This window comes from Cervus elaphus, chromosome 20 (genome assembly GCF_910594005.1).
Source record: "Cervus elaphus chromosome 20, mCerEla1.1, whole genome shotgun sequence".
In the NCBI taxonomy this organism is placed as follows: Eukaryota; Metazoa; Chordata; class Mammalia; order Artiodactyla; family Cervidae; genus Cervus; species Cervus elaphus.
The window spans coordinates 95,423,196-95,447,027 of NC_057834.1; the positions used below are offsets into that span (position 1 = coordinate 95,423,196).

The 23,832-nt window shown below is 34.5% G+C and overlaps 1 protein-coding gene and 1 long non-coding RNA gene across 4 annotated transcripts; one reads left to right on the plus strand and one right to left on the minus strand.

The window, feature by feature from the left end:
- Positions 1–1,374: 1,374 nt before the first annotated feature.
- Positions 1,375–5,342, minus strand: LOC122678237. Its single transcript, XR_006336045.1, has 3 exons — positions 5,125–5,342; positions 4,037–4,134; positions 1,375–1,424 (listed from the first exon to the last, which is right to left on the minus strand). It is a non-coding gene; the product is annotated as an uncharacterized LOC122678237 (long non-coding RNA).
- Positions 5,343–5,482: 140 nt separating this feature from the next.
- ZRANB2 (zinc finger RANBP2-type containing 2) lies at positions 5,483–23,692 on the plus strand. 3 transcript variants are annotated; one of them, XR_006336044.1, is made up of 11 exons: positions 5,487–5,720; positions 8,207–8,259; positions 8,349–8,457; positions 9,526–9,608; positions 14,747–14,823; positions 15,084–15,218; positions 16,377–16,546; positions 18,070–18,156; positions 20,036–20,194; positions 21,261–21,330; positions 21,857–21,956. XR_006336044.1 is itself a non-coding variant. In XM_043878848.1 (11 exons), exons 1-10 carry the CDS (start codon positions 5,665–5,667, stop codon positions 21,288–21,290), a joined length of 963 nt encoding a protein of 320 aa, XP_043734783.1. In that variant the 5' UTR covers positions 5,489–5,664; the 3' UTR covers positions 21,291–21,330; positions 21,857–21,956. The 3 variants fall into 3 exon arrangements, 2 of the variants coding, with proteins under 2 accessions (XP_043734782.1, XP_043734783.1); XM_043878848.1 differs by having other exon boundaries at positions 5,489–5,720; positions 21,257–21,330; XM_043878847.1 differs by lacking the exon at positions 21,261–21,330 and having other exon boundaries at positions 5,483–5,720; positions 21,857–23,692.
- The last annotated feature ends 140 nt before the right edge of the window (positions 23,693–23,832 follow it).

Here is a 23,832-nt window from a genome sequence, read left to right on the forward strand (position 1 = left end):
GCATATACAGTTGTTCCTTGGTTTCCTTGGGGTATTGGTTCCTGAACTCTATGCAGATACTAAAATCAATGGATGCTCAGGTTCAACAGTTGGCCTTCCCAATCTGCAGTTCCACATCCGGGGGTTCAACCAACCTGGGTTATGTAATAGTGTGTGTATTTATTGGAAAAAAATATGTATAAGTAGATCCCTGCAGTCCAAACCCTTGCTCAAGGGTCAATGACAATTAGAAGAAAGAGAATGGGTCCTATTGATGGACTTTCCTTTCAAAATAGAATAGTGGAAACTGCTTCCCTAATCTAGGAATGTTTCTCTTTGAAAAATTAGTTATAGTCCTTGAACACAAATAGCCTCTCCTCTGGTCATTGCCAGGTTTATCCTTATATTTTGTGTACTGTTATCCTAGACTTATGTCATCTTTCTGTTGACATATGATTCTCCCAGAAAAACTTTACTAACTAGAGTTGGTTAACTTTTTGGTACCTTAACTACATGTTATTCACCACCCCTAGCTTCCATTACCTGAAAAGGGAAAGTGTTAGTCTCTTAGTCATGTCCTACTCTTTGCAGCCCTATGGACTGTAGCCCACCAGGATCTTCTGTCCATGGAATTCTCCAGGCAAAAATACTGGAGAGGGAAATGGGTAGTCATTCCCTTCTCCAGGGGATCTTCCCAACCCAGGGATCTATCTGCATTGCAAGTAGATTCTTTAGCATCTATTACCTATGAGCCTTTAATTGAACAATAATTTTCAATTATTTTCAATAATTGGTTATTTTCAATAACCAATATTTACTGAGTTCTGTTTATCAGGCACCTAAAGTGAGCTTTCTCACTTAATCCTTTTCAGTTCAGTTCAGTTCAGTTCAGTCGCTCAGTTGTGTCCAACTCTTTGCAACCCCATGAACCGCAGCACACCAGGCCTCCCTGTCCATCACCAATTCCCAGAGTTTACCCAAACTCATGTCCATTGAGTCGGTGATGCCATCCAACCATCTCATCCTCTGTCATCCCCTTCTCCTCCTGCCCTCAATCTTTCCCAGCATCAGGGTCTTTTTCAAAGAGTCATCTCTTCGGATCAGGTGGCCAAAGTATTGGAGTTTCAGCTTCAACATCAGTCCTTCCAATGAACACCCAGGACTGATCTCCTTTAGAACGAACTGGTTGGATCTTCTTGCAGTCCAAGGGACTCTCAAGAGTCTTCTCCAACACCACAGTTCAAAAGCATCAATTCTTAGGCACTCAGCTTTCTTCACAGTCCAACCCTCACATCCATACATGACCACTGGAAAAACCACAACCTTCACTAGATGGACCTTTGTCGACAAAGCAATGTCTCTGCTTTTTAACATGTTGTCTAGGTTGGTCATAACTTTCCTTCCAAGGAGCAAGTGTCTTTTAATTTCATGGCTGCAATCACCATCTGCAATGATTTTGGAGCCCAAAAAACAAAGTCAGCCACTGTTTCCCCTTAATCCTTTTAGCAATTCTAAAATACTATTAGTATCATCTCTAGATAAAGATAAAGAAAAAAAAATACAGCTAGTTTAAGTGATTTGCCTAATGAGTAGTATAGCTGAGATCTGAACCCAAGAAATCTGACTCCAGAGTCATCATATATTACATTTCAAAACCTTTCACAAGGTCCTTATACTTTCTAAACCTTGATTTCTCATCTGTAAACAAAGCTAATAATATCTTTCCTAAAGACTGTTGGGAGTCTAAATGTGATAATTAATGTAAAGCTCTTAGCTGTACATATACCAAATATATAGTAAATAGCTATTATTAAAATAATTCCCTCAGGAATATAGATTAGTGTTCACCTTAAATCATAAACACAAACCAGATTTGAGAGAGAGTTAGTTCTATTTCCAGGTGGCTGATGTAAACAATCATATGCTAATATTTCTAATCTCAAATCCAAATGATGATATTTTATTACCCAATTTCCAATCCTGAGTGCCTTTTTGGAGGTTACAGCTACCCACCACTCCATCTTGCAGACTACACAAAACTCAGCCACAACTTCACACTCCCCAACTTTGCCTAGGGTCACTGCTGCTCCCTGTGACCAAAGAAGTGACTTCCACTTTTCACACATCCCGAGATTAAAATTAGGGAATTACTTAGATATGAGTATTAAGTTCACAGATTTACTTATTTGTTTAATAAAATCCTTATTCTTCTGAGCAAGACCTACTTGTTTCAAGAGTAAACATTCTATGGCAGCTTGTTAAGTTATAATTCCAGATATTTTATAACACAGGGATTTATATACTACAAATCTTTAAAATTCTGGTCAGTTGAAAAAAAACATTGTTTTAATATATTTCAACTGTGACTCATGCAGGGGATTTTAAGATTTGGAACTTCAAAAAGTTATTTTTCATTGTCTCTTAATAGCAATTTTTTTCCTGCATGTATCTGAACACGTATGAACAAAATCTGCTTGATGTATATATATTTTAAGAAAATTCTCTTTGAGCTTAAAAACGTAAACCTCAGAAGTTAACCACTGTCACTTCAAATTTTCAGTTAACTGTAGAACTGAGAATATATCTTTTCTTAATAGCTTGGTAATACAACTTGATATGAGTTATGCCAGATTCAACATCTCAACTGTAAGAAACCTCAGTTAGCATTAAGGCCAAAAGTCATCCATGTACCAATCATACTTGGAAAGTCACAAGGGGGTCTGTGATCATTCCCTTTGCCTCTAAAATTAGTAATAATATGTTTCAAGGATCTACTGAATGTGAGATAGGTGTGGTGAAATGGGCACATTTAAGCATTTATTTTTTTACACTTCATTGAAGTGTGAAAAAAAAAGCCTAAATTGTAAGGGCACACAGCTTTATAAAAACTTCGAGTTTTTATAAAATGAAGATACTTGTATAACCAGAACCCAACCATAACAAAGAATATGATCAGGACTCCAAAAAGCTCATGTCCCCTTCCAGGCACTAGCTCCTCCCCACTCCCTAGGATAACCATCATCCTAGATTAGTTTGGCCTGCTTCTGAAGTCCATGTAAATGGAATTATATAGCATGTGCTAGTTTGTATCTGGCTTTTCCAATTCAATACTGTATTTGTGAGTGACAGTTATACTCTTCAAAGTGATGGCAATTTGTTTATTGTCATTGTGGTGTATAGAATTTCACTGTGTGAACCTGTAACAGTTTATTTACCCAGGCTACCATTCACAAGCAAATGGGAACTTCTGGTTTGGGGCTATTACAGTATAGCGATGAACACTATTATATACCTCTTCAGTGAACATACGGGCATTTCTATTGGAAATATACTTGGGAGTGGAATCTTAGGGTCATAGGGTATGCATATGCTAAGATTTAATAGATTCTAACAAACACTTTCCAAAGTAAATGTATCCATTGACACTTTCACTAGCAGTGTATAAGAATTCCAGTCGTTGTTCAACACCTTCTCCAACACTTGATATTGTCTAATTTTTTCAGTGTAATAATTCTAACGGATGTATAGTGGTAATTTCTATTTCCTTGACTTGCAGTGCCAGCCAAAATGGAGTAAGACCATGACAGCCTATCTTTCCTACTAATCACAACTAACTAAAAGTTCAAGGCAAAATACAAAAAGCAACTACCTGAGGACTCTAAAAAAAAAAAAAAGAAAGAAAACAAAAACCGGCAGGTTGGGGAGGAAAGTCAAAACTTGGAAAAATGCCTTCTGTGTCTGTTTTTCCTACTTTCTCTTACAGATTTGACTGGAGGTCTGACACCCAGTGATACTGTGGTGGTAGCACAGGGAACAAAAACAGAGAGAAACCCCATATTTCTAGCTCGATGGATGGGGAAAGAGGGCTTCCGTCAGCTAAAGTCTGTGGGGGAATATTTGGCTTTTTTTTTCTTTTTTCCCTCTGGTCTTGACTGAGAGTTAGGGCCAGGCTTGGGCAGTTAGGACACCAAGAAAAACCCTGTCTTTCTAGACAAGGAATCTGGGAAAAGGTACCTCTTGGAAGGAATTCATCTTTTGTTTTGCTCTGTTCTCTCACCTCTTTGCTCCACAGTGCGCCCTAGTCAGATGCTGTAGCTATGGCACCAAGCTAAAACTCCAAGAGAAACCTCATATTTCTAGCAAGAAAACGAGACTCTGCAAAACAGAGAGTAGGAGAGGAACATCAAAAACAGCAGAGCTGGAGAAGCAAACTCCCTAATTCTTTGTATGAATCTGACTAAGTTCTCTGCTCACACCTTGAACTAAGCACTTGCAGGGCAAACAAAAAGCTGCATAGCAAAAGATATGTGAACTACAATTTAAATTACTTCCCAAGTTCCAAAATAATTCCTGAGTGTTGTATGTACAGAACAGATTCAATGCAACACAATAAAGCCTCTGAAAACCGAACTGACATGGAACCAGCAGCCACAGGTGAGACTCAAGATATGAACCAAACTGGATTGATGGCTTCTTAAAGGAAAACAAACAAAAAATCAACATTCCCCAAAAGCTTTAATCAGAACCCAGAGTCTACAACAAAATATTCAAAATGTTTTGGATAAAAATTACAATTACTCAATATACAAAGAACTGGAAAAAATAGGGCCAGTTATTAAGGAAAAATAAACAGCTGCCAATCCCTAGGTTACCAGGATGCTACGATTATTACAGTCTTTAAAGCAATTATAATTAGAAAGTAGCTGAAAATGTTCTCTATAGATACAAGCTGTACACTAGAAAAATTCTTGCATTTTTGTATCCAAATTTATGACAAAAGTTGAGAAACAGAGGGATAAACTGTCACACGAAGCAACATACCAATAAATAACAGCAAAATTAAACAAATACAAATACACCTAACAATCTAGGACGTTTTAAAAGCATATTGATGACGAAAAGAAAGCTGCAGATGATTACACAACAATAAACTATCCTTGTAAAGTTCAACAGTTTATTAGACATAAATTACATTTTTAAAAGCAAAGGAATAAACCCAAAATACAAGTGTTACCTCTGGAGGAAAGCAAGCGAATGGAATGGGGAAAAGACAGGTCTTTTAACTATAGTGGCAACCTCCTAGTTTCAAAATTATTGCTCAGTTCCCAAGTGTATATTGCTTATCTGTTACATCTATTTACGTACCCCAAAACAATATGTTTTAAACGATATCCTCTGTGCATGGTGAAAGAACAGAGTTCCCGAGCCTTTATTAAAATCACTTTTCCAAAAACCGGAAAAGTCCACTACACCCCAACCGATTAGCGAAACCCGCCTTTGCCAGCCCCCGGAGGGTCATAGTCACTTCCGCCCCACCTCCCTAGCCCCGCCCATCTGAGCGGAAGTACTTTCCTTTCAGGTCCTCCCGCCTGTAGGGGGCTCTCGGAGCCATCTAGTGCCACGAAGGCCTCCCGCCTGGGCTGTCCTGGTGGCGCCTGTTAGTTTAGTCCTAGAGAATATATTTTCATTATAACTCTTTCGGCCAGAAAAAAAAACTCACAGGCATCATTTTCTGGACAATAACGTTCAAACCCAATCTAGGCCGAGTGATCGCACTATCAAACCCTGTCGCAGTGTTGAAAAGCAATCAGGCGGTGTGAGGACAGCCCCGGAGCGCCAAAAGTCCCTGGCCCGCTCCCTCCTGTGAAGACGTAGCTGCGGGTGGTTGTGGTGGCGGCGTCCAAGATGTCGACCAAGAATTTCAGAGTCAGTGACGGTGACTGGATTTGCCCGGACAAAAAGTGAGTTCGTGAAGGGTCCCGAGTTTGAGGGGGGGTTGGTCGTTGGAGGCTTTCTCAAGTCGACTGGGCATTTTCCGTTTTTACGGTCGCTGATGCCGTCATCCGTGTGGTGGAGGAGAGCTGCCGGCTCCCGGGCGGGAAGGAGGCTCTTAGTCTCCTCACGATGAGGTCTTTTAAGAGCCTTTCTTTTGATTAGGTCTTCAGCGTCTCCTCGATTATCTCTCTCCGAGGCAGCCGGTTGTTTGGGGAGGGAGATGGCCGCCCCTTTTCCTTACTCCCCTCCCCACCCCACCCCCGGCCAGGTTTCTGCGATAAGGAAACCTCCCCGTTGGAGGCCAGCTCGGTGTCGGATCTCCCCCACGTGACTTTTCCCTGCAGAACTTGACTCTCGTTCAGAAAACGTTGCTTTCTTGAACTCATTTGTTGCTTCACCTAGTTCATTTTGCTGTTGTCTTATTTAATTCAAACTTTCTTTCCGTATTGTTTTTAGTTTTTCCTCCCGAACGCTAACCTCTTTGGTTGGAGGAATTCTGGCTTTTTTTTTTTTTTTCCTCTTCTTTATTGGTCTTTAATTTCCCCACAAGAATTGAACCTTTCGCCTCTTTAGAACCGAAACATACGAGGTCAGTATTTTTGCCTGCTCAGCCCTGGAGAGTGCCTGCTTCAAAGAAGCACGTGTTTTAGTGGCTCTGCTGTAAACCAGTGTCCTTTATTAAATTGTTTAGGAAGATTTTTATTGGCGGGTGTTTAAGTAGGTGTATCTATTTGGAGATATACAAAAATTATTATGGAAAGTAATTGTCAAAAAAAAAAATGCACATCTCGTGTTCCAATAAAAACTTTAGAATGCGTGTCTGTAAGCAAGCCACAGATGGCATATGGAGTTCCTGATGGTAAACAGTGAAAACTTTGAAAATTAATTCCAATCCTATTGTTTATGTAACTTTACCTAGGTTATTTAACTTTGCTTAAAAAAAAAACAGAAGGTCCCCCTTAAAATGGTATAGCATAGATTCTGTGGAGCAATAAGATGTAGCAAATACTCATCAATCAATAACTATGTGTATTAGTTTTAGAATCAAATGTCAAAGAAGATTAAGGGCTTATTTCCGCAGCATTTGTCTTCCATGCATATTTTGAGCAATTTAAATGAAACCTGGCGGGCTGCAGTTCACGGGGTCACAAAGAGACAGGATTGAGCAACTGAACTGAAGTGAAGCATCCTGCTTCTTTACATAAAAAGTTGATGTTTCTCGATTACATAAAGATTACGATTACGTGAAGGGTATCAAGTCAATTTTGAGTAGAACAAACAACTGACTTTTTGTGTTGTTGGTCTCTTGTAGAATAATGTGCTTTTGACAGTGTCATTAAAGACAGTATACTCATATATTTGAAGGTTTTTCTAAAAGAATGCATTTCAATTTAGTTACAAATATATGAACAGACTAACTTGTACAATGTATATAAATACAGAAAACATTTTCAGAATGTATTTCCAATGCTTATTGGAGTCGTAAAGGATATTCTTTATTGGGGGGCGGGGGGGATGACCTAAAAGTTATTGGTGTGCTTCAGTTGAGTGTCTCTTCCATACTTCTCATCTTTATTTCATTCTAGTATAATACCTAAAAAAAAAAAAGAAATCAACTTTTTAAACTTTTAAAACTTAAAGTTTAAGCTTTACATGTTATTCAGAGCATTTAGCATGCTTCTATGATTTGCAGATGCACTATAAAAACCATGTTCATGAACCCTTGTTTTTTGTTTGTTTAGTATCAGCATAAAGTTACAATATGTTATTTGATGTGTTGACTTTATTGGTTGTAGTTTTCCAACTAGGTTTCAGATGTTTAATAGATACCCCCAAAATTGAGTTTTCTTTTAATTATTGAACCTATTTCTATTTTGTCATAATTTTCTTTTGTCTTTTTACCATCCCACCTTCTGTTTCTAACAAGTGGGTATTATTAAGATCCATGAAGCCATTTCTGACTTACCCATTTTCTCCCCCTTGGTTCACCTTTTTCTTAAAATTTTGTATAATCTTATTTTCTATACTGAGAGTTACTTTAAATCTTTTGAACTCCCTGGTGCTTCATCAGTAATTGTTCAAGTGGACTCACATCTCACTTAAACTTTGTAAGGGTGTTTTATTGTACTTAATGATGTGTGCCAATATGAGAACACTGAGCCAGAGATCCTTAAGTGACTTATCAGAATCACATAGTTGGTAATTGAGAGATTGGAATTTCTTATCTGTGACTTGTAACTTCAAATCTTGTATTTTTTCCACCTAAATTATGGGGTTTTTTGTTTTGTTTTGTTTTGTTTTTTTGTAGTTAGCATTGATATTAACATGAAAAGAGAAATAGAAGTTCTGGACCCAGGTATATAGGGAGGACACATTAAAAAAACTGTGTAATAGAATCTTTAAAATTATGTAAGTTTAATATGTGTCTAAGTATTTTTTACTTTATTTTCAGATGTGGAAATGTAAACTTTGCTAGAAGAACTAGCTGTAATAGATGTGGTCGAGGTAAGCACTTAAGGAACCTTCTGTTAAGACTGTTTATACAGATGATTTCTTTATTTTCCCAGATTCATTCTGCATTTTTCTATTTTCAGAGAAAACAACTGAGGCTAAGATGATGAAAGCAGGGGGCACTGAAATAGGAAAGACACTCGCAGAAAAGAGCCGAGGCTTATTTAGTGCTAATGACTGGCAGTGTAAAACGTATGTGTTTTAAATGATCATCTTGACTTTTTCCCCATAATAATGTATGTAGCCACTACTTGTTAATACTACCTACTCTTTCTAGTCACATTGACAAGCCACAGTAGACTTTAAATCAAAGATCTGTTCATTATTATTCATTCTGTATCTGATATTTAAGTATAAAGAACTTTTAATTTTATTTTTAATGGTAATGTTAGTTGTTAGTAAGATGAATTATGTATACCAGTAAATAGATACTCAAGATGAGCTAACATTTAAAAAGAGAGAGATGGGTATTTAAAAGCACTAAAAGCTTACTTTGTCCTATTTTTGAAAAATCTCGAAAACTTTTAGCCCGTATCATTAGTGTGAAATATATCATGAAATATATTTTGTCTGTTTGCACAGTAATTTTAGAATCATAAGTTGTGTCCTATAGATAATTATTCCTAATTAGGTTTCTTAATATTTCTGATTTTCACGTGCTATATTGATTTTTCCAATATCCATCTTTTCCGTTAAGCAGATGACTCAAATACTCATGAAAGGACTGAATCAGAAGAGGGTCTTACACAAATTTCTGGTCTTAAAAATACTGAATTAGTATTAAATAATTTTCCAGCAACAGATTAAGTCACTGAATATGGGATCCAGTTCATGAGCTGATTCTGCAGGAGAAAAGAAAAAATTTTTAACTTTATTTGCAGGGTATAACCTTACTCTTGAGGTGAATTTGGAGACTGGAAAATTAAGAGAACATTTCATTTAAAGTGGTATTCCCCCTCCCCCCCTCAAGACAGCAGAATCTCTGTAGATATAATTTCTAATTGAGTTCTCATAAAAAGACAGAGGCATTCTTCATACTATATAGCTTTTGCTTCTTTGCTTAAGTAGTTCAGTCTGTTCTAACCATACTCTCTTCTCAGAAAAAGTACATTGGTACATTTCCTTTGTAGCATCCTTAGTAAACATTTCTTGATGGTAGTGAGTTCACTCTACTTTTTATTTTAAATTTCTTAAATATTTTGAAATTTACTATTTATCTTATGTTATAATCTACTAATTTGATACTTTTCACTTTTAAAGTTGCAGTAATGTGAATTGGGCCAGAAGATCAGAGTGTAACATGTGTAATACTCCGAAGTATGCTAAATTGGAAGAAAGAACAGGTAAGAGTCACTCATTCCAACTAAATGATTTTAAAACAACTAAACATTGAAATTGATAATTATATCACTTCATAAGAGGACAGTAAATGAGGATTGTTTATTCTGCTCTTATATTTTTTAAAGTATTTGTCTAAAGTTTAGGCAATAATTCTCAAAGTTAGCCATGCATTAGAATCATTTGAGAAACTGAAAATCCAGATTCCTAAACAGCTGGCAAAGCTCTTTGGTGGTGGGTCCCAAAAATTTGCAGGTGTTTTAGATGGTATTTGGTCACCATTGGTCTAAATAATAACCCATCATTGACTCTATGTGTTGTCAGTCATTGCATTGTCAGCATTTTTAGTCTCTCAGTCATGTCCAACTCCTTGCGACCCCATGGACTGTAGCCGGCCAGGCTCCTCTGTCCATAGAATTCTCCAGGCAAGAATTCTGGAGTGGATTGCCGTTCCTTTCTCCAGTGGATCTTTCTCATCTAGGGACTGAAGCCAGGTCTCTTGCATTGCAGGCAGGTTCTTTACCGTCTGAGCCACCAGGGAAGCCTCTGTGTGTTGTCAGTAGTGGGGTGAAAATATTTACCTTATAGAATGTAGTTTCCCATTATCATCAGTTAGCACAAACACATTATCAGTATACTTCACATCTGATTTTGTCATTCAACAATTTGTACAGTCAAAGGCTTCCTTCTTTGATACATTAGTCACCTTATCAAACCTAGACTTAATAAACTACTTCCCTGTTACCTTTTCCTCCTTGACTTTATAGACAATTGCACTGTCTATAGATTAAAGCCTTTTAATAAGACCTTTTTTTCCTTCTCTTACCTCTTTAACTTTTGTGTCCCCCCCCCCCTTTTTTTTTAATCTTAACACACACACACTCCCCCGATGCACACATACACCCCTCTGGTTGGTTATTCTGTTTCCTTTTTTATTGTATTTTCATGGTCACAGAAGGTTGGGTTTCTTCTAGGTCCAATTCCTAAGCTCTCTTTTTTGCTCTGTTTTCTGGGCATTTTCTTAAAGACCTAAGTTTAAGTAAGCATTGGCACACCATGATAACCAAATTTATGTCTCTAGCTCAGACTTCTTTGACCTGTATATTCAGCTGCGTATTCATCATCACTTTGTAAATGTCAAACTCATTATATCTAAACTGAATTTGTGATTTTCCCCCAGGACCTGGCCCTCTTCTAGTGATCTCTTTCTCATGATTGGTACCACCCACCATATGCTTGTTACATAAACCAGAAACTTAGACATCCTTCTTAATAACTTCTTCATCTCTCCTGTTCCCCCAGAAGTCTTCTGCATCATTACCCTAGGCAGAGATACCACTTTATCTTGTTTCTTGGGGAAAAAAAACAGCCACCTTGTTGTTTTACGTATTTCCCACCCAGCCAGGAGTTCTTTGTTCTAAATTAAAACTCCATTTGTTTAAAACATTTTGTTTTGATTGCTTTTAGGAAAAAGTCCAGAATCTTAACAGTTATAATAATTGTAATCTCCAGAAGCCTTTTATTTATTCACATCACCTGTTTTGCAATTCCTCATTTAAAAGTTTCGTTAATGCAAGAGCTAAAATCTTAACAACTGAAGTTGTCAAAGTTTAATAACCTTCTCATTTTCCTTTACCCATTTTTTTTGTGTCCTGACCCTTTCCCAATTCCCTTGATATAAGTAGTTGTCTTAGCCCGTCATTGTTGAAGATATGAACTAATATACTGTTACTGTCTAGTTTGTCTTTTTATTTGTTCTCTTTGCTGATTAATCAAAATACAGATTCTCAGAATTTTCAAAATAGTGTCTCAGTTCTTCCTTTGAAGCACATGTTACATTCATCCCCTTTTCTCTCTTCACTTCCATTGTCACAACCCTAATTCAGGCCTATTTTAAATCTGTTTGATCCTTTACTGATCTTTGCTCACATTTTACATTTTTTGAGACAAATCTTAAGGTATTTTTATTTTAACACTTGCTAAAAATCTGTAGAGGTTGCTTGTTTCATATAAACTATATCATAAAGCCTTTTACAAAATTCATTCTTTAAATGATGCCAGAACTGTGGTGTTTTCTTTACTCAAATATTGAGTATAGAATTGAGGAAATATTTATTGGCCATTGGGCACGATGCAGGGAAATACTTGGTTAAGCAAAATAGAAATGTAAAGGCAAAAATTAATGAGGTCTTCAAGAGAGCAATGTTTAGGCTAAGAAGTGAAAGTTAGTAGCTAGTTGAGAGATCATTCCAAGCAAAAGCAAACAGCTTATGTGAATCAGGCCCTGACACTTGAAAGAATTTAGCATATTGGGTGAATTCCTAGCAGCTCCAGAAAACACTTGAGAAATAGGCAAAAGCCATGTAAATCATAGTAAGAAGTTTTATTTTATTCTAAATATAATGGGAAATAACAATTTTTAACAAGGGATTGACATGTCTAATTTTTAAACATTACTGGTTTATAGAAAAAGAGGGTGGGAGTGGCAAGCATGGAAGCAAGAAGACCAATTTTTACAATATTCCCTGAAACCTTCAAACCAGTAGAGTGAGAGAAACACACATAAATTAGCCAGTTATACCTCTCCCTTGTTATTCAGTGGAGATGATGCTGAAGGCTTTTTTTTTTTTAATGATGCAGCTACTGACTTCCCACATAGAAAGACTTCATGAGGTGTATTTGTTGTATGGACTCATAAAACATACCTTAATAATATATTGTTAGCAGATTATTTAGGTTCTTCTATGACTGTGAGAAAACATGAAAATAGCTTTGTGTTTGCTATCACGCTTATTTTGCAGTAATTTTACTTACATACCTATGCAAAACTACCTACATGTTTGCTTTTTAAATCTTGGTATAATTGATTCTTTGGCTCCCCATATTTGCCTTACCATTATTTTACTTTGAGATTACTGACTGGACAAAGAACTTTATTGAAAGCCTACTGATTTTAAATAGTAGTGCTTTAATATGTTTACATTCCCACATATAAACAGTCTAGTTTTTCTGTACTGTTGGCTTATAGTCATCCTATTGTATAATTTTTTTCCCCTTTTTTCTTATGTGAATCATTTTGCATTAATTTTTCACCTGCTTCAAAGTATTGTGAGGTTTAAGTCTTTACTACTACATCTCTTACGTCTCGTGACATACTGCCATAATATTAAATATATATCTAGAGCCAAGAAACTATATTGTTGACTTATAATTTTCTACAGCGTTTATCTCCTCAAATTAACATTGAATATGAACTTTTTCTTTTTTAAAATTATTAAGTCTTAGTCGCAGTGTGCAGGATCTTTGATCTTCATTTTGGCATGTGGGATGTATTTTAGCTTATAAGTTGCATGGAAGCTTTTAGTTGCAGCATGTAGGGTCTAGTTCCCTGACCAGGGACTGAATCTGGGCCCCTGCTTTGGAAACATGGAATCTTAGTCACTAGACCACCAAGGAAATCCCTGAGGTATTTTCTTGAGATGAGCATATACCTAGTTGTACTTGATTTTTTTTTTTTTTTAATATTTGATACTCTGAAAAACTAGAGCCAGGATTTCACTGAAGAAAAATTGTTATGGATATTTAAAACACTTCACTTTTGTTTCATATGCATAGAAATGGGGAAATTCTTTTTTTTTTTTTTTTTCTTTTTTTATTTTATTATTATTATTTTTTTTTTCCAGTGGGTTTTGTCATACATTGATATGAATCAGCCATGGATTTACATGTATTCCCAATCCCGATCCCCCCTCCCACCTCCCTCTCCACCCGATTCCTCTGGGTCTTCCCAGTGCACCAGGCCGGAGCACTTGTCTCATGCATCCCACCTGGGCTGGTGATCTGTTTCACCATAGATAGTATACATACTGTTCTTTTGAAATATCCCACCCTCACATTCTCCCACAAAGTTCAAAAGTCTGTTCTGTAAGAAATGGGGAAATTCTTGTATATTACAGTTGGAGTCTATTTTTCTCTGGAACAAGGTAGGAAGAGGGAAAAAAGGGATGATATCAAGTATTCTGAGGATAGACACTGATACATTGAGGTTTTCAGCGGTACAGAATATAGTGAGGTAAAAAAAAGGACACTGCATTAATGTGGGATTTTTTTAAGTGAGTTAATTTTATTGCATTATTTTACTGGGACACTTACATCCTCTCTACTGTTCGCTTGTGGCTCTTAGGAAATGATGAGAGGGTACGTGATGAGTTTTTTTACTGCCTGTGATTGACAGATTTAAAGTCACAAATCTTAAATTTTTAAAAAATGCTTTTTTTGTCTATAAATTTAACATTTTGCTGATTCACTAAATCCTTAAATCTGGGAATCACTCTGTGCTTGTACTGTTCTGAAATGTGTGAGGTAGTTAGGTTATGTTACTCTTAACTACTTCTTTATTTTTTTCAGTGAGATAGCTTTCAGAAGTTCTCATCTCATTTTCTCTAAAACTAACTCACTTTCTTCCGATCTTTGTTAAGCCTGTGTCAGAGATCTGTCGGTCTAAATTGTAGATAGTAGCTGTGACAGTAAATAATAATGGTTTGTTGATCTTTACTGGTCTTTATTAGAATATTTTCAGTTGAAAAGTTTACTGGCTTCTTTAGAAAAACTGAGTGACTTTTGACTGTGTATTTAAAACCAATTTTTATGTTCTTTGTTGTGTCATTATATTTGCCATTATATAGTTATTTTCCAAGCTTTAACTGTATTTTAGCCCAGCAGAATTTCAGTGTATCAAAAGATTTCAAGCTATTTTTAACTAGTAAACAGTGAAATTTGATTTTTAGTTCTTACTGAGCCCACTTCTCCCAAAAGAATTATGATTAAAATCACAGAGGAAAGTCATTTTAAAACTTGGTTACAGCAGATGTTTAAGATGTTTTCCATCCATATATTCCATGTATTACTGAAATCATACAGGCAGGACATTTTTAAATTGAGAAGAGCTAAAATTGTAGCCATGGGACTTTTCCAGCTATATCCAACTTTGAGGCTGTTCTCTGTAGTGATACTTTTTTTTGAGACCAATAATTTATTAAAGGGATAAACAGATGTCTTTGATAAGATTTAATTTTTTTTTTTCGTATTACTTATAGGTGATTTTGGTGAATTATCATAACAATTTCTGCTCCCCCTTCCTTAGGATATGGTGGAGGTTTTAATGAAAGAGAAAATGTTGAATACATAGAAAGAGAAGAGTCTGATGGTGAATATGATGAGGTAAGGTATACATTAGTATGTAGGTTGAATGCAACTTAGAGAAACATGTTAGAAAATATCTTAAATGAAAAAAGAAAATACTAAATGTATCTCATTTTTGTAAGTACATGTTAAGTCTTTTACAGCAGCTTATCATTTTGTTGGAAATCATAATTGACTTAAAAATACATGTTGACACCTAAATATATAACAGTAATTTCTTAGGAAAAAGTATTTTAATACTTTCAGCTAATAGAAATATCTTGAAACTTTTTCTCTAGTTTGGACGTAAGAAGAAAAAATACAGAGGGAAGGCAGTTGGTCCTGCATCTATTTTAAAGGAAGTTGAAGATAAAGAATCTGAGGGAGAAGAAGAGGATGAGGATGAAGATCTTTCTAAATATAAATTAGATGAGGTAACTATTTCCTTATCATATTTCCCCTTTGTCTTGTTCAAGCTATGGCATATGAATGTCTCTGACAACCTTTGGCTTATGTTGAAGATGTGTTCTACAATGTCGTCATTTGTTTTCACAAAAATTTTGATCTGTTTTGCCAAGCATTATTCTGATTTGAGATATACAATAGTGACTGAGACAGAACCATGCTTCTCTTAACTTAAATTGCAGAGAGGAAAAGACATAAACAATATAATTTAAATAGCAATAATATTGTGAAGATTCATGATGTGATAGCAGATCATTAGAGGAGCTACTTTGGTTTCAGTGAATGGGGGCTTTGTGAGACAGTGAAATTTGTGTTGAGACTTGAGTGATAGAGTGATACGAAGGAGCCTGCTGTAAGGGCTGGGATCAGAGCATTTTTAGGGCAGTGAGAACAGCAAATAAAGTTTCCCATAGTAGGAAACAAGCCAGCAACATCCAAAAAATCATACATGGACTAGTGTGGTTAGAGCAGAGGGGAGAAGGTAATAAAGGGGTCAGCAAACACATCAGGTCTGGTGATGTTTATTCTGTGGGGCCTGAGTGTAAAATTTTATGGATAAATAGATCCAGATAAAGGGTGCTTTGAGGTCTGAGCATAGGAGGCCCTCGAATGCACATAAAACAATATGGAACAAGTTTGAAAAATAAACAAATGAGATAAAATAATATGGAACAAGTTTGAGGTCTGTTTACCTGATCTGTGTTTTAGAGATGACTGTCAACATATTGGGGAGGCAGGGTGAATTCCCACAGTTAGACTTCCTGAAAGGGTGTACTAGAGAAAGAAATGAAGTGCTGAGCTAAGTCTTAAAGGAGATGCATTTAAGAACTTTTAAGGGAATAAAACTGAAAATTCTTGACGGTTTATATGGTTAATACATTATGTGAAAAAGAAAATGAGTATGACTTCTACATTTACATCTTTGAAATGTCTGAGACAGTCATTAAGTCTCTTTAGCTCAGATCAGGAATGTAGTCAGATTTCAGGATTGAGAGTGAATTGGTTGAGGTGTTAGTGGTAAAATATGTTCATATGAAGATGGCCATTACATAGAACTATTCATCATTCCTAGTAGATAGCATTGCTATCTCAAGGTCTAAATATAATTGATTCTGAATTTTTGTTAGGATGAGGATGAAGATGATGCTGATCTCTCAAAATATAATCTTGATGCCAGTGAAGAAGAAGATAGTAATAAAAAGAAATCTAACAGACGAAGTCGCTCAAAGTCTCGGTCTTCACATTCACGATCTTCATCACGCTCATCCTCCCCCTCCAGTTCAAGGTCTAGGTCCAGGTAAACGGGTACAGGTCAAGGGTAACACCAGTCAAAATGTCAGTATCTAACTTCTTTACTTATAAATTTTGTTTTTCTTAACTAAACTTTCTTTTTAATTTTAGAGTTTTCATTCAAGTTATCATTTAAAAGATCATTTTTTCTGTCTTAGTGCCACGAAGTTTTGTCGAGTATTTGAGAAATACAAAATTTTAGTATGAAACTTCCTTAGTCCAATTTAGCACCATGCCTTTTATTAAAATAGACTCTAAAAATTCAGTTAAATCATTATTTATAGATACTTAGTTATCTAAAGAGATAATTTTACATTCAGAAAACTCAGAGTAAATAAAGTGAAGATTTATATTTCCCCTGATGATTTTAAACACTAGAACAAAAATTTTCTAGGCATTAATTGAACTGCTGCTTATTACACAGCATTTTATTGGGCATAGGTGTTCTGAATACAGGAGAAATTTGGCTGTATTCTCTTATCCTAGTGCTCATACTTTAGAGCTGTCCAGGAATAAAGTAGAGGATTTAATTTGTGTTGTACTTGGATATTATTTTGTTAGTAATGTAAAGTTTTAATAAAAAGTCACTGATTGTGTAGTCAACAATAAAAATGAAGTATTAGTTGAGAAAAAGCAACACTTTATGTAAGCAAAATTCCGTTGAAGAACTCCTATTTAGTTAAATGAAACTGTGTGCAATGAATTTCAACTGTATTAGGAATAAAATATTAGCTAAGTACTTAGGTAATTTTTGAGTTATTGTAAAGCCTGAAAACTTTAAACAGTAATTATAAAGATACTTTTAAGGTAAAAATTAACGTTTTTCTTCATATTGTTAATTTCAGGAACAAATTAAGTATAAATTAAATTACTAATTGAAATTAATTTGTTGACTTTTTAAATGCAAGTGGACCGTATTTCCTGTCATTTTTCAATAATTTCCTAAAACGGTGACAGGATTGTCACTGTAGTTTCCCTTTAATTCTCAAATCTTTGAGTAGACAGAAAACATACAGGTTAAAAACATACCCATGTCAGTATTGAAGCTTTATGCTAGCTAATGACCAAGCAAATAGAAAGATTTCAAGTTAAATATAAACTGCTATATTCCTGAATGTGTCAGTTCCTCACAGGTTATTTTTAAGTATTTGTGAACAAAAAAGTATTCAATATTAATAAAGTGATAACGCTGGGCATTTTTATCTGTACAGTCTTAAAAGCGTTTTTAAAGAAATCTTGTCAAACTTGGAAAGTTGTTCAGTCTCACTAAGTCGTGTTCAACTCTTTGTGACCCCATGAACTTGGAAAGTAGTTGATTATTTTCAAAAATTATTAGTTTTAAGTTTTGGCATAATTGTTACTACAGAGTAAAAGTTTTAAGTGAACCTTAAAATACTGTATTTTGAAAATATTTATCCCAAATAGTTGTTATATGAAAATGAATCCTAATGCATATTTTTCTTTCCGTGTTCATATCACAAAGCTTAATTAAATGGTCCTGGAAAAAAATATCCTTCCATGTTGTTCCAGGTCGCGTTCAAGAAGTTCTTCCAGTTCGCAGTCAAGATCTCGTTCCAGTTCCAGAGAACGTTCGAGATCTCGTGGGTCGAAATCAAGGTGAATGAGGTAGCATCTCTCTGTAAAGCAGAGAGAGAAAATATTTAAAGGCTGCAGAAGGCGTTGCTTTTTTCCTCTTATTTTGCTTCTATTTGTCAATTTTATTTTAGCATTAGAAAACTAATGCTCTTGCCTCAGCTTAATTTTCTCACCATGAGATGTCTCCATTGCCAGCAGTGTGCCAAGACATTCCCATGATTGAATTAAGGTGGTTATTTTGCATTGTGCAAGGTTTGCTATTTTTGTGCTAAAATGTGATGAAATGGGAAGATGCAGCCAAGCTTTATCACCAAATGCCTACTCATTAAAGTTATTTTGCAGTAGTAGTTACAATAAGTATGCAGATAAAAAGAAAAAGTTTACCTTGTTTAAAAGAAAGAAAAATAACTGCCTCAACACAGTTTTGCAAGGCAGTTTCAGTATTTACAGAAATAATTCTGTAATTTACATCAGATAAAGTGGGTTTTATTTTCACTTCTCTGTAATATAACACAGAATATTATACACAGTGTGTGTAGTGTGTAAGAAGTATAGACACTTCTTAAATTCCACAAATTAAGAAGTTGGTTGGTGGTTTAGGTAGGATGTCATCTTGAAGCATTCTAGTTAACTTCAGGTTAACTTCAGCTTGCATTTAGTTAGCACTGCAGAGGGAAAAATAATTTGTAAAGAAGCAAGTGAGAAACTAGCTTTTAGTCTCTTGAAGTTTTTTCTCGACTTGGTCAAAATATGCTGCCATTCTTTTTAATTTAATTTGTTGATCTGTTAAAGACATCTAACATGAATAAGAAAACAACTAAAATTCCACTTAAGTGGAATTACACTGAGGTGTAGTATTAGCTAGTTGGTAAAAAGATTGCTTAATAGCTTATTTTAGAGCCAGATCTGTAGCATTAGAGGACAACTACAATTTGGTAACATGAAGAAAAAAAGAATGATACACACTTGTATTAAGTTATTATGATAGAAAGTTAGATTATTGTTATTATGTATTATCAATGTTTCAGTTCTTTTATTTGAGTGCTTCTTAGGTGAAGATCCTTAAGTCCTAGTTCCTTTGGGAAGCACTTTAAGGTTTACAGAACAGCCTTCATATTCTTTTCAAACATTTATTTCATTGCTTATAACTTTCCAAAGAATTCTCCTTTTGGGCTTTCTGATTTTATTTTAAGCCCAAAGGTGAATTTTTTGGGAAGTTTGAGCTAAATTACTTCAACCAAAATATGTAAATGAAGAAATAACTGTATTTAAACATTTGCACATTTACCTCTACCTGAAACATGTGAATGTCAACACTTCATACTTCATGGATAGTAATCCTTCATAAAAACAAATATTGTTAATCAAGTTTTAAAGTTACTTTATTTTTCTTTGAATATTTAATAATTTAATAGCTACTGTTTTATGTCATTTTGTCCCCGTATTCCTGCTTTTACTAAAGCAACTTAACTAATAAGTTGCTTAATTCCACAACAAACTGTTATTATTTTCCTCAGGAAGTTGTATGATACATATATTTTCCCCAAATGGAGGGATATAGTTTTTAGACATTAAGTTATACAAATGCTTACCTGTTAGTTTTGCTACTTATACTTTAAAATGAAAGCCTTTAAATTTTAGAAAACGAATTTAAGATTCTACTTTAATACATTAAACTAGTTTTTAATTAAAGTAGTGAGCACTTATCTAGTGATGAAGTTAAATTAAATAGAATTGATTTCATGGTTGAACCAGAAGTCTTCTGTTGAGTAAGCAGTAAGTATTCTTTCTTATAAAATTTTTATAGCTATAAATTGTTTATTTTTGGAGCTAGAAACTAAACCATCTGCCTCATTTCTTCTTTTAATGAAATGTTTGATTTGTTTCTCAATCAATGAAGATCCAGCTCCAGGTCCCACAGGGGTTCTTCTTCCCCACGAAAAAGATCTTACTCAAGTTCATCATCATCTCCTGAGAGGAACAGAAAGAGAAGTCGTTCTAGATCTTCTTCATCTGGTGATCGCAAAAAAAGACGAACAAGATCACGGTCACCTGAAAGGTTTGGGTTTCTGTAGAAATAAGAATGGGTGTTCTTAAGTGTGTTTAATAGATTAACTGAACTTCTTAGTCAAGAATTAGATTTTCATTATCTCCTTTGTTACCCACTTTAAACTCTTCAACTTTGAACTTCAAAAAACAGATTAATTACTTTGTTTACTCTATGTGTTTTAATCAGGTTGTTTAGAAAAGTAGATCAAACTACTCTCTTCCACTCTGATTATTTTATTGTTTATATTTTTATTTTCATATATAATTATTATAGCCAACTCTCGGTTATTTCTTTCTCAAGTTTCTAATTCAGAAGCTGTGTGTTGATAGAATTTAGAGGTTGATTTTTATAAGTATTAATTTATGCTATCAATTTTACATTAAATATTAAAAACTAGGATTCTAGGGCATCTAATAAGAAAATTAACTCTTACAGTTAAAATTGGAAGTCTGTCCTTATTTAAATATGTATAAATAAATTTCCACAACAAATTGTTGTTTTTGTTCCCTTTATAAAGAAATTGTTCTTATAGCTAATACATTTTTGTCTTTCAGTCCGAATTCCTTTTTTGTTGAAAAAGATCTTTGCTAGATTACTTTACCTGTGTCGATATTTTTAAAATTTGGAGAGTGTGTCATCTGTCAGCCTTTTCTGCAGCAGACTAATTGATTATTCAGTTTCATTATTTTTCTCTTTTTTTCCTCAGTGTCTTAATTATATAGTCATTTTAATGGCTTCCTTAATAATCTTTGCAAATTTTTATATCCCTTCAGCTTGTGAAAAGTAAGGATTAGATAAAATCTGATTTTTGCTATGTTCAGTGCTAGGGTTATCTCTTGTACATGATGATTGGTTTTGCGTCTTCCCATTTTGAAGTGTAGCTATTAAGGTTACACACAGCTATTTTCATTTCTGCGCATTTATTCCTTTGTTAAAAAAAAAAAATTACTCCGTACTTGATGAATCATTCTGTTGCTTTTTTACCACTTCTGCAAATTTTATCTTAGCCACATATAATCCCCCTAGTTTGTTGTCATCTAAACTTAATGAACATGTTCTCTATTCCATAAGCCAGGTGATTGGTGAAAACACTAAACAACCCTGAGCCCAGGGCCAACCCCTCGGAACACCACTACTTTACCCAGGTTGATATATTGACTTATTCATACTAGCTGCATGAATATAATCCTGTAACTTAATTGTACAGTCATCTTGTGCGACCTAGATTTCCAAAACATAATTATTTATGGATATATATTTGCGTACACAATCAGAAGCCTTGCTATATCTTTTTTACATATGTAGCCTTACCACACTATGTACAGTTTATCAGAATGATTTAGTCACACTGCCATTACCCAGTTTATATGCCTTTGTCGTATTAATCTGTAGTTGTATACAATTTTGCAAGGCTTTCCTTCATTGCCTTAAATAATTGAGAGGTGGCTATATCTTAAGGGATTTTTAAATTATGGTTGCACTGCTACTGGGCTCATATCCAAAGTTAAATACTAGTTAATTTTATGTGTATAAGTTTATATCTTAGATTTTAATTATTCCTTTTGCCAGTTTAATGAGGTTTAATTTTTCATATTCTCAAAGCCATATAAGTGAAGTTGATATTCAGCTCCAGCTTACCAGATTACCTGTTTTCTCCATTATGTCTTACAGGCACCACAGGTCACCTTCTGGATCATCCCATTCTGGTTCCCGTTCAAGTTCAAAAAAGAAATAATGTATTAAAATTTACATCTTAAAACAAAGTCCAATATAATGCATGAAGCATATTTTTTAAGAAGTTGGTGTCTTACTTGGTCAGAAGTGCTAAATCTGCTAGTAGAGGTGCATGCCTTTCATTGCTTTTCAGAACAATACAGCTGTGTTTATTTGTGAAATTAAAAGTAAATAGTATTTTAAGCCATGATGTACCAAAATAGATGCTTTGTTTGTCATTCATTATTTACAACCATTTGCTTTTTTAAGCTATAACATCTCAGCTATAACAAAGTACTTTGTTTTCTAATTTAAACTCTTGTTTTTCTCATCTCCAAATATGAGCATTATCTAGGCTTGTCTGGACTTTGGGCATGGAGGCAAGACTGTGGTAAAGTAGTTGGAAACAATCTGTTTATGTTAATCTGGGGAAAGGACTCAGCCTGTTTGTTAACTTGTATCAAAGTGAGTCTTATTAGAAAAAGTTTAACAGAGTGTTAAACAGCTAACTAGAAACTTCTTTATTTTGAAATTCCCTATGTTAAGGGTGCCTTAGAATCATTGTCTCTATCCAGTTTTACTTTTTGCACCACCAAGGTTGATAGAGAAAAATTTTGTGAATTACAGAGGAGAAAGATGTTAGTTTCTGCTTTTCTGACACAGTGATTTTGAACAAGAATGCCTAGCAGTTCATCTCTACTAATGTGGTTGATGAGAAAAACATATGAAAGTGTTTAATGTTTTTAGAAGCTTTGTGTGATACCTTTTAAAAATTCAGTTATCACACAATAGGGTAGACAAAATTAAATCCTAGTTAACGAATAAATTGAAGAAAGCTTTTGAAATATATTTCTCTTTGGGTATAAGACCAACAGAGAGAAGACATGAATTTAAATGAACATTTGCTTTGTGGTGTTTAAACACTGCATAAAATTTTCTTCTGAGTAACAAATGCTTATTTCCTCATTTGACATAAGCAGAAATAATTGCTCCTATTCACTTGAAGTTACTATGGCTTAAAATACTTTCAAGATTTGTTTTATTTCTCAAAACCTGGTCATTTGAGCTCTGTTTTGTCTTCTGGTTTTCAAAAAAGGATTCTCTTAACAGTATCTTCAGTGACGATGCAAGGTAAGTATATTAAGGGAAATTGACAGATCTGCTTGGGAACTTTTTGTGCATGGGAATCAATACCCACATTTTTTGTTTTTGTTTTTTGTTTGTTTTTCCTTAACATTAATGTCTACTGCAACTGAAAATTAAAATGTTTTAAGGTACTTAGTAGACAGATCAAAATTACATTTGTTCTTTATTTTAAATGAGTGATTTTTCTCTTCAGTTTATCTAAAGATGAAAGTAAAATAGCTTATGTAGAAATATTTTGATAATATTTTTACAGTGAACTTCCCCTGCTTTTTTTATGTCTTAAATTTTTTTTGCTACATTTACTGTAGGTTGCACAAGAACTTTTACTCTCTTGTAATTGTGCCTCAGACTTCTTGAAAGTCCACCTTCTAAATTGCCCACATGATCTTCTAGATTCTACATGTTATCGTTGGTTTATTCTTGTGCTTTCTGTATTTAAAACTTTGACTGTACTAATAAGCAAATGCAAGGTTATAAATTTAGCTAATAGTAGTTTACCGACAATTTGAATGATTATGATTTTATTTGGTTTAAGCTGTACTAGTATATTTCATAAGGAAATGATGCTGTAGACAAATGTAAATAAAGCTTGTGAGTCAAGCATCAAGTGGTGTTTGTTAGAAATAAATTAGAATTTTTAAGCTCTGATTTAATGTTCATTTTTAAACTATTTGCAGTCTGGTTTATTACTTTTGATTGTGCATTTTAGACTCCCTATGTTCAAAACATACCAAAGCCATGATCACTATAACCTTTGTCACTCAGCAATTTTTGACTTTTTTTAAACA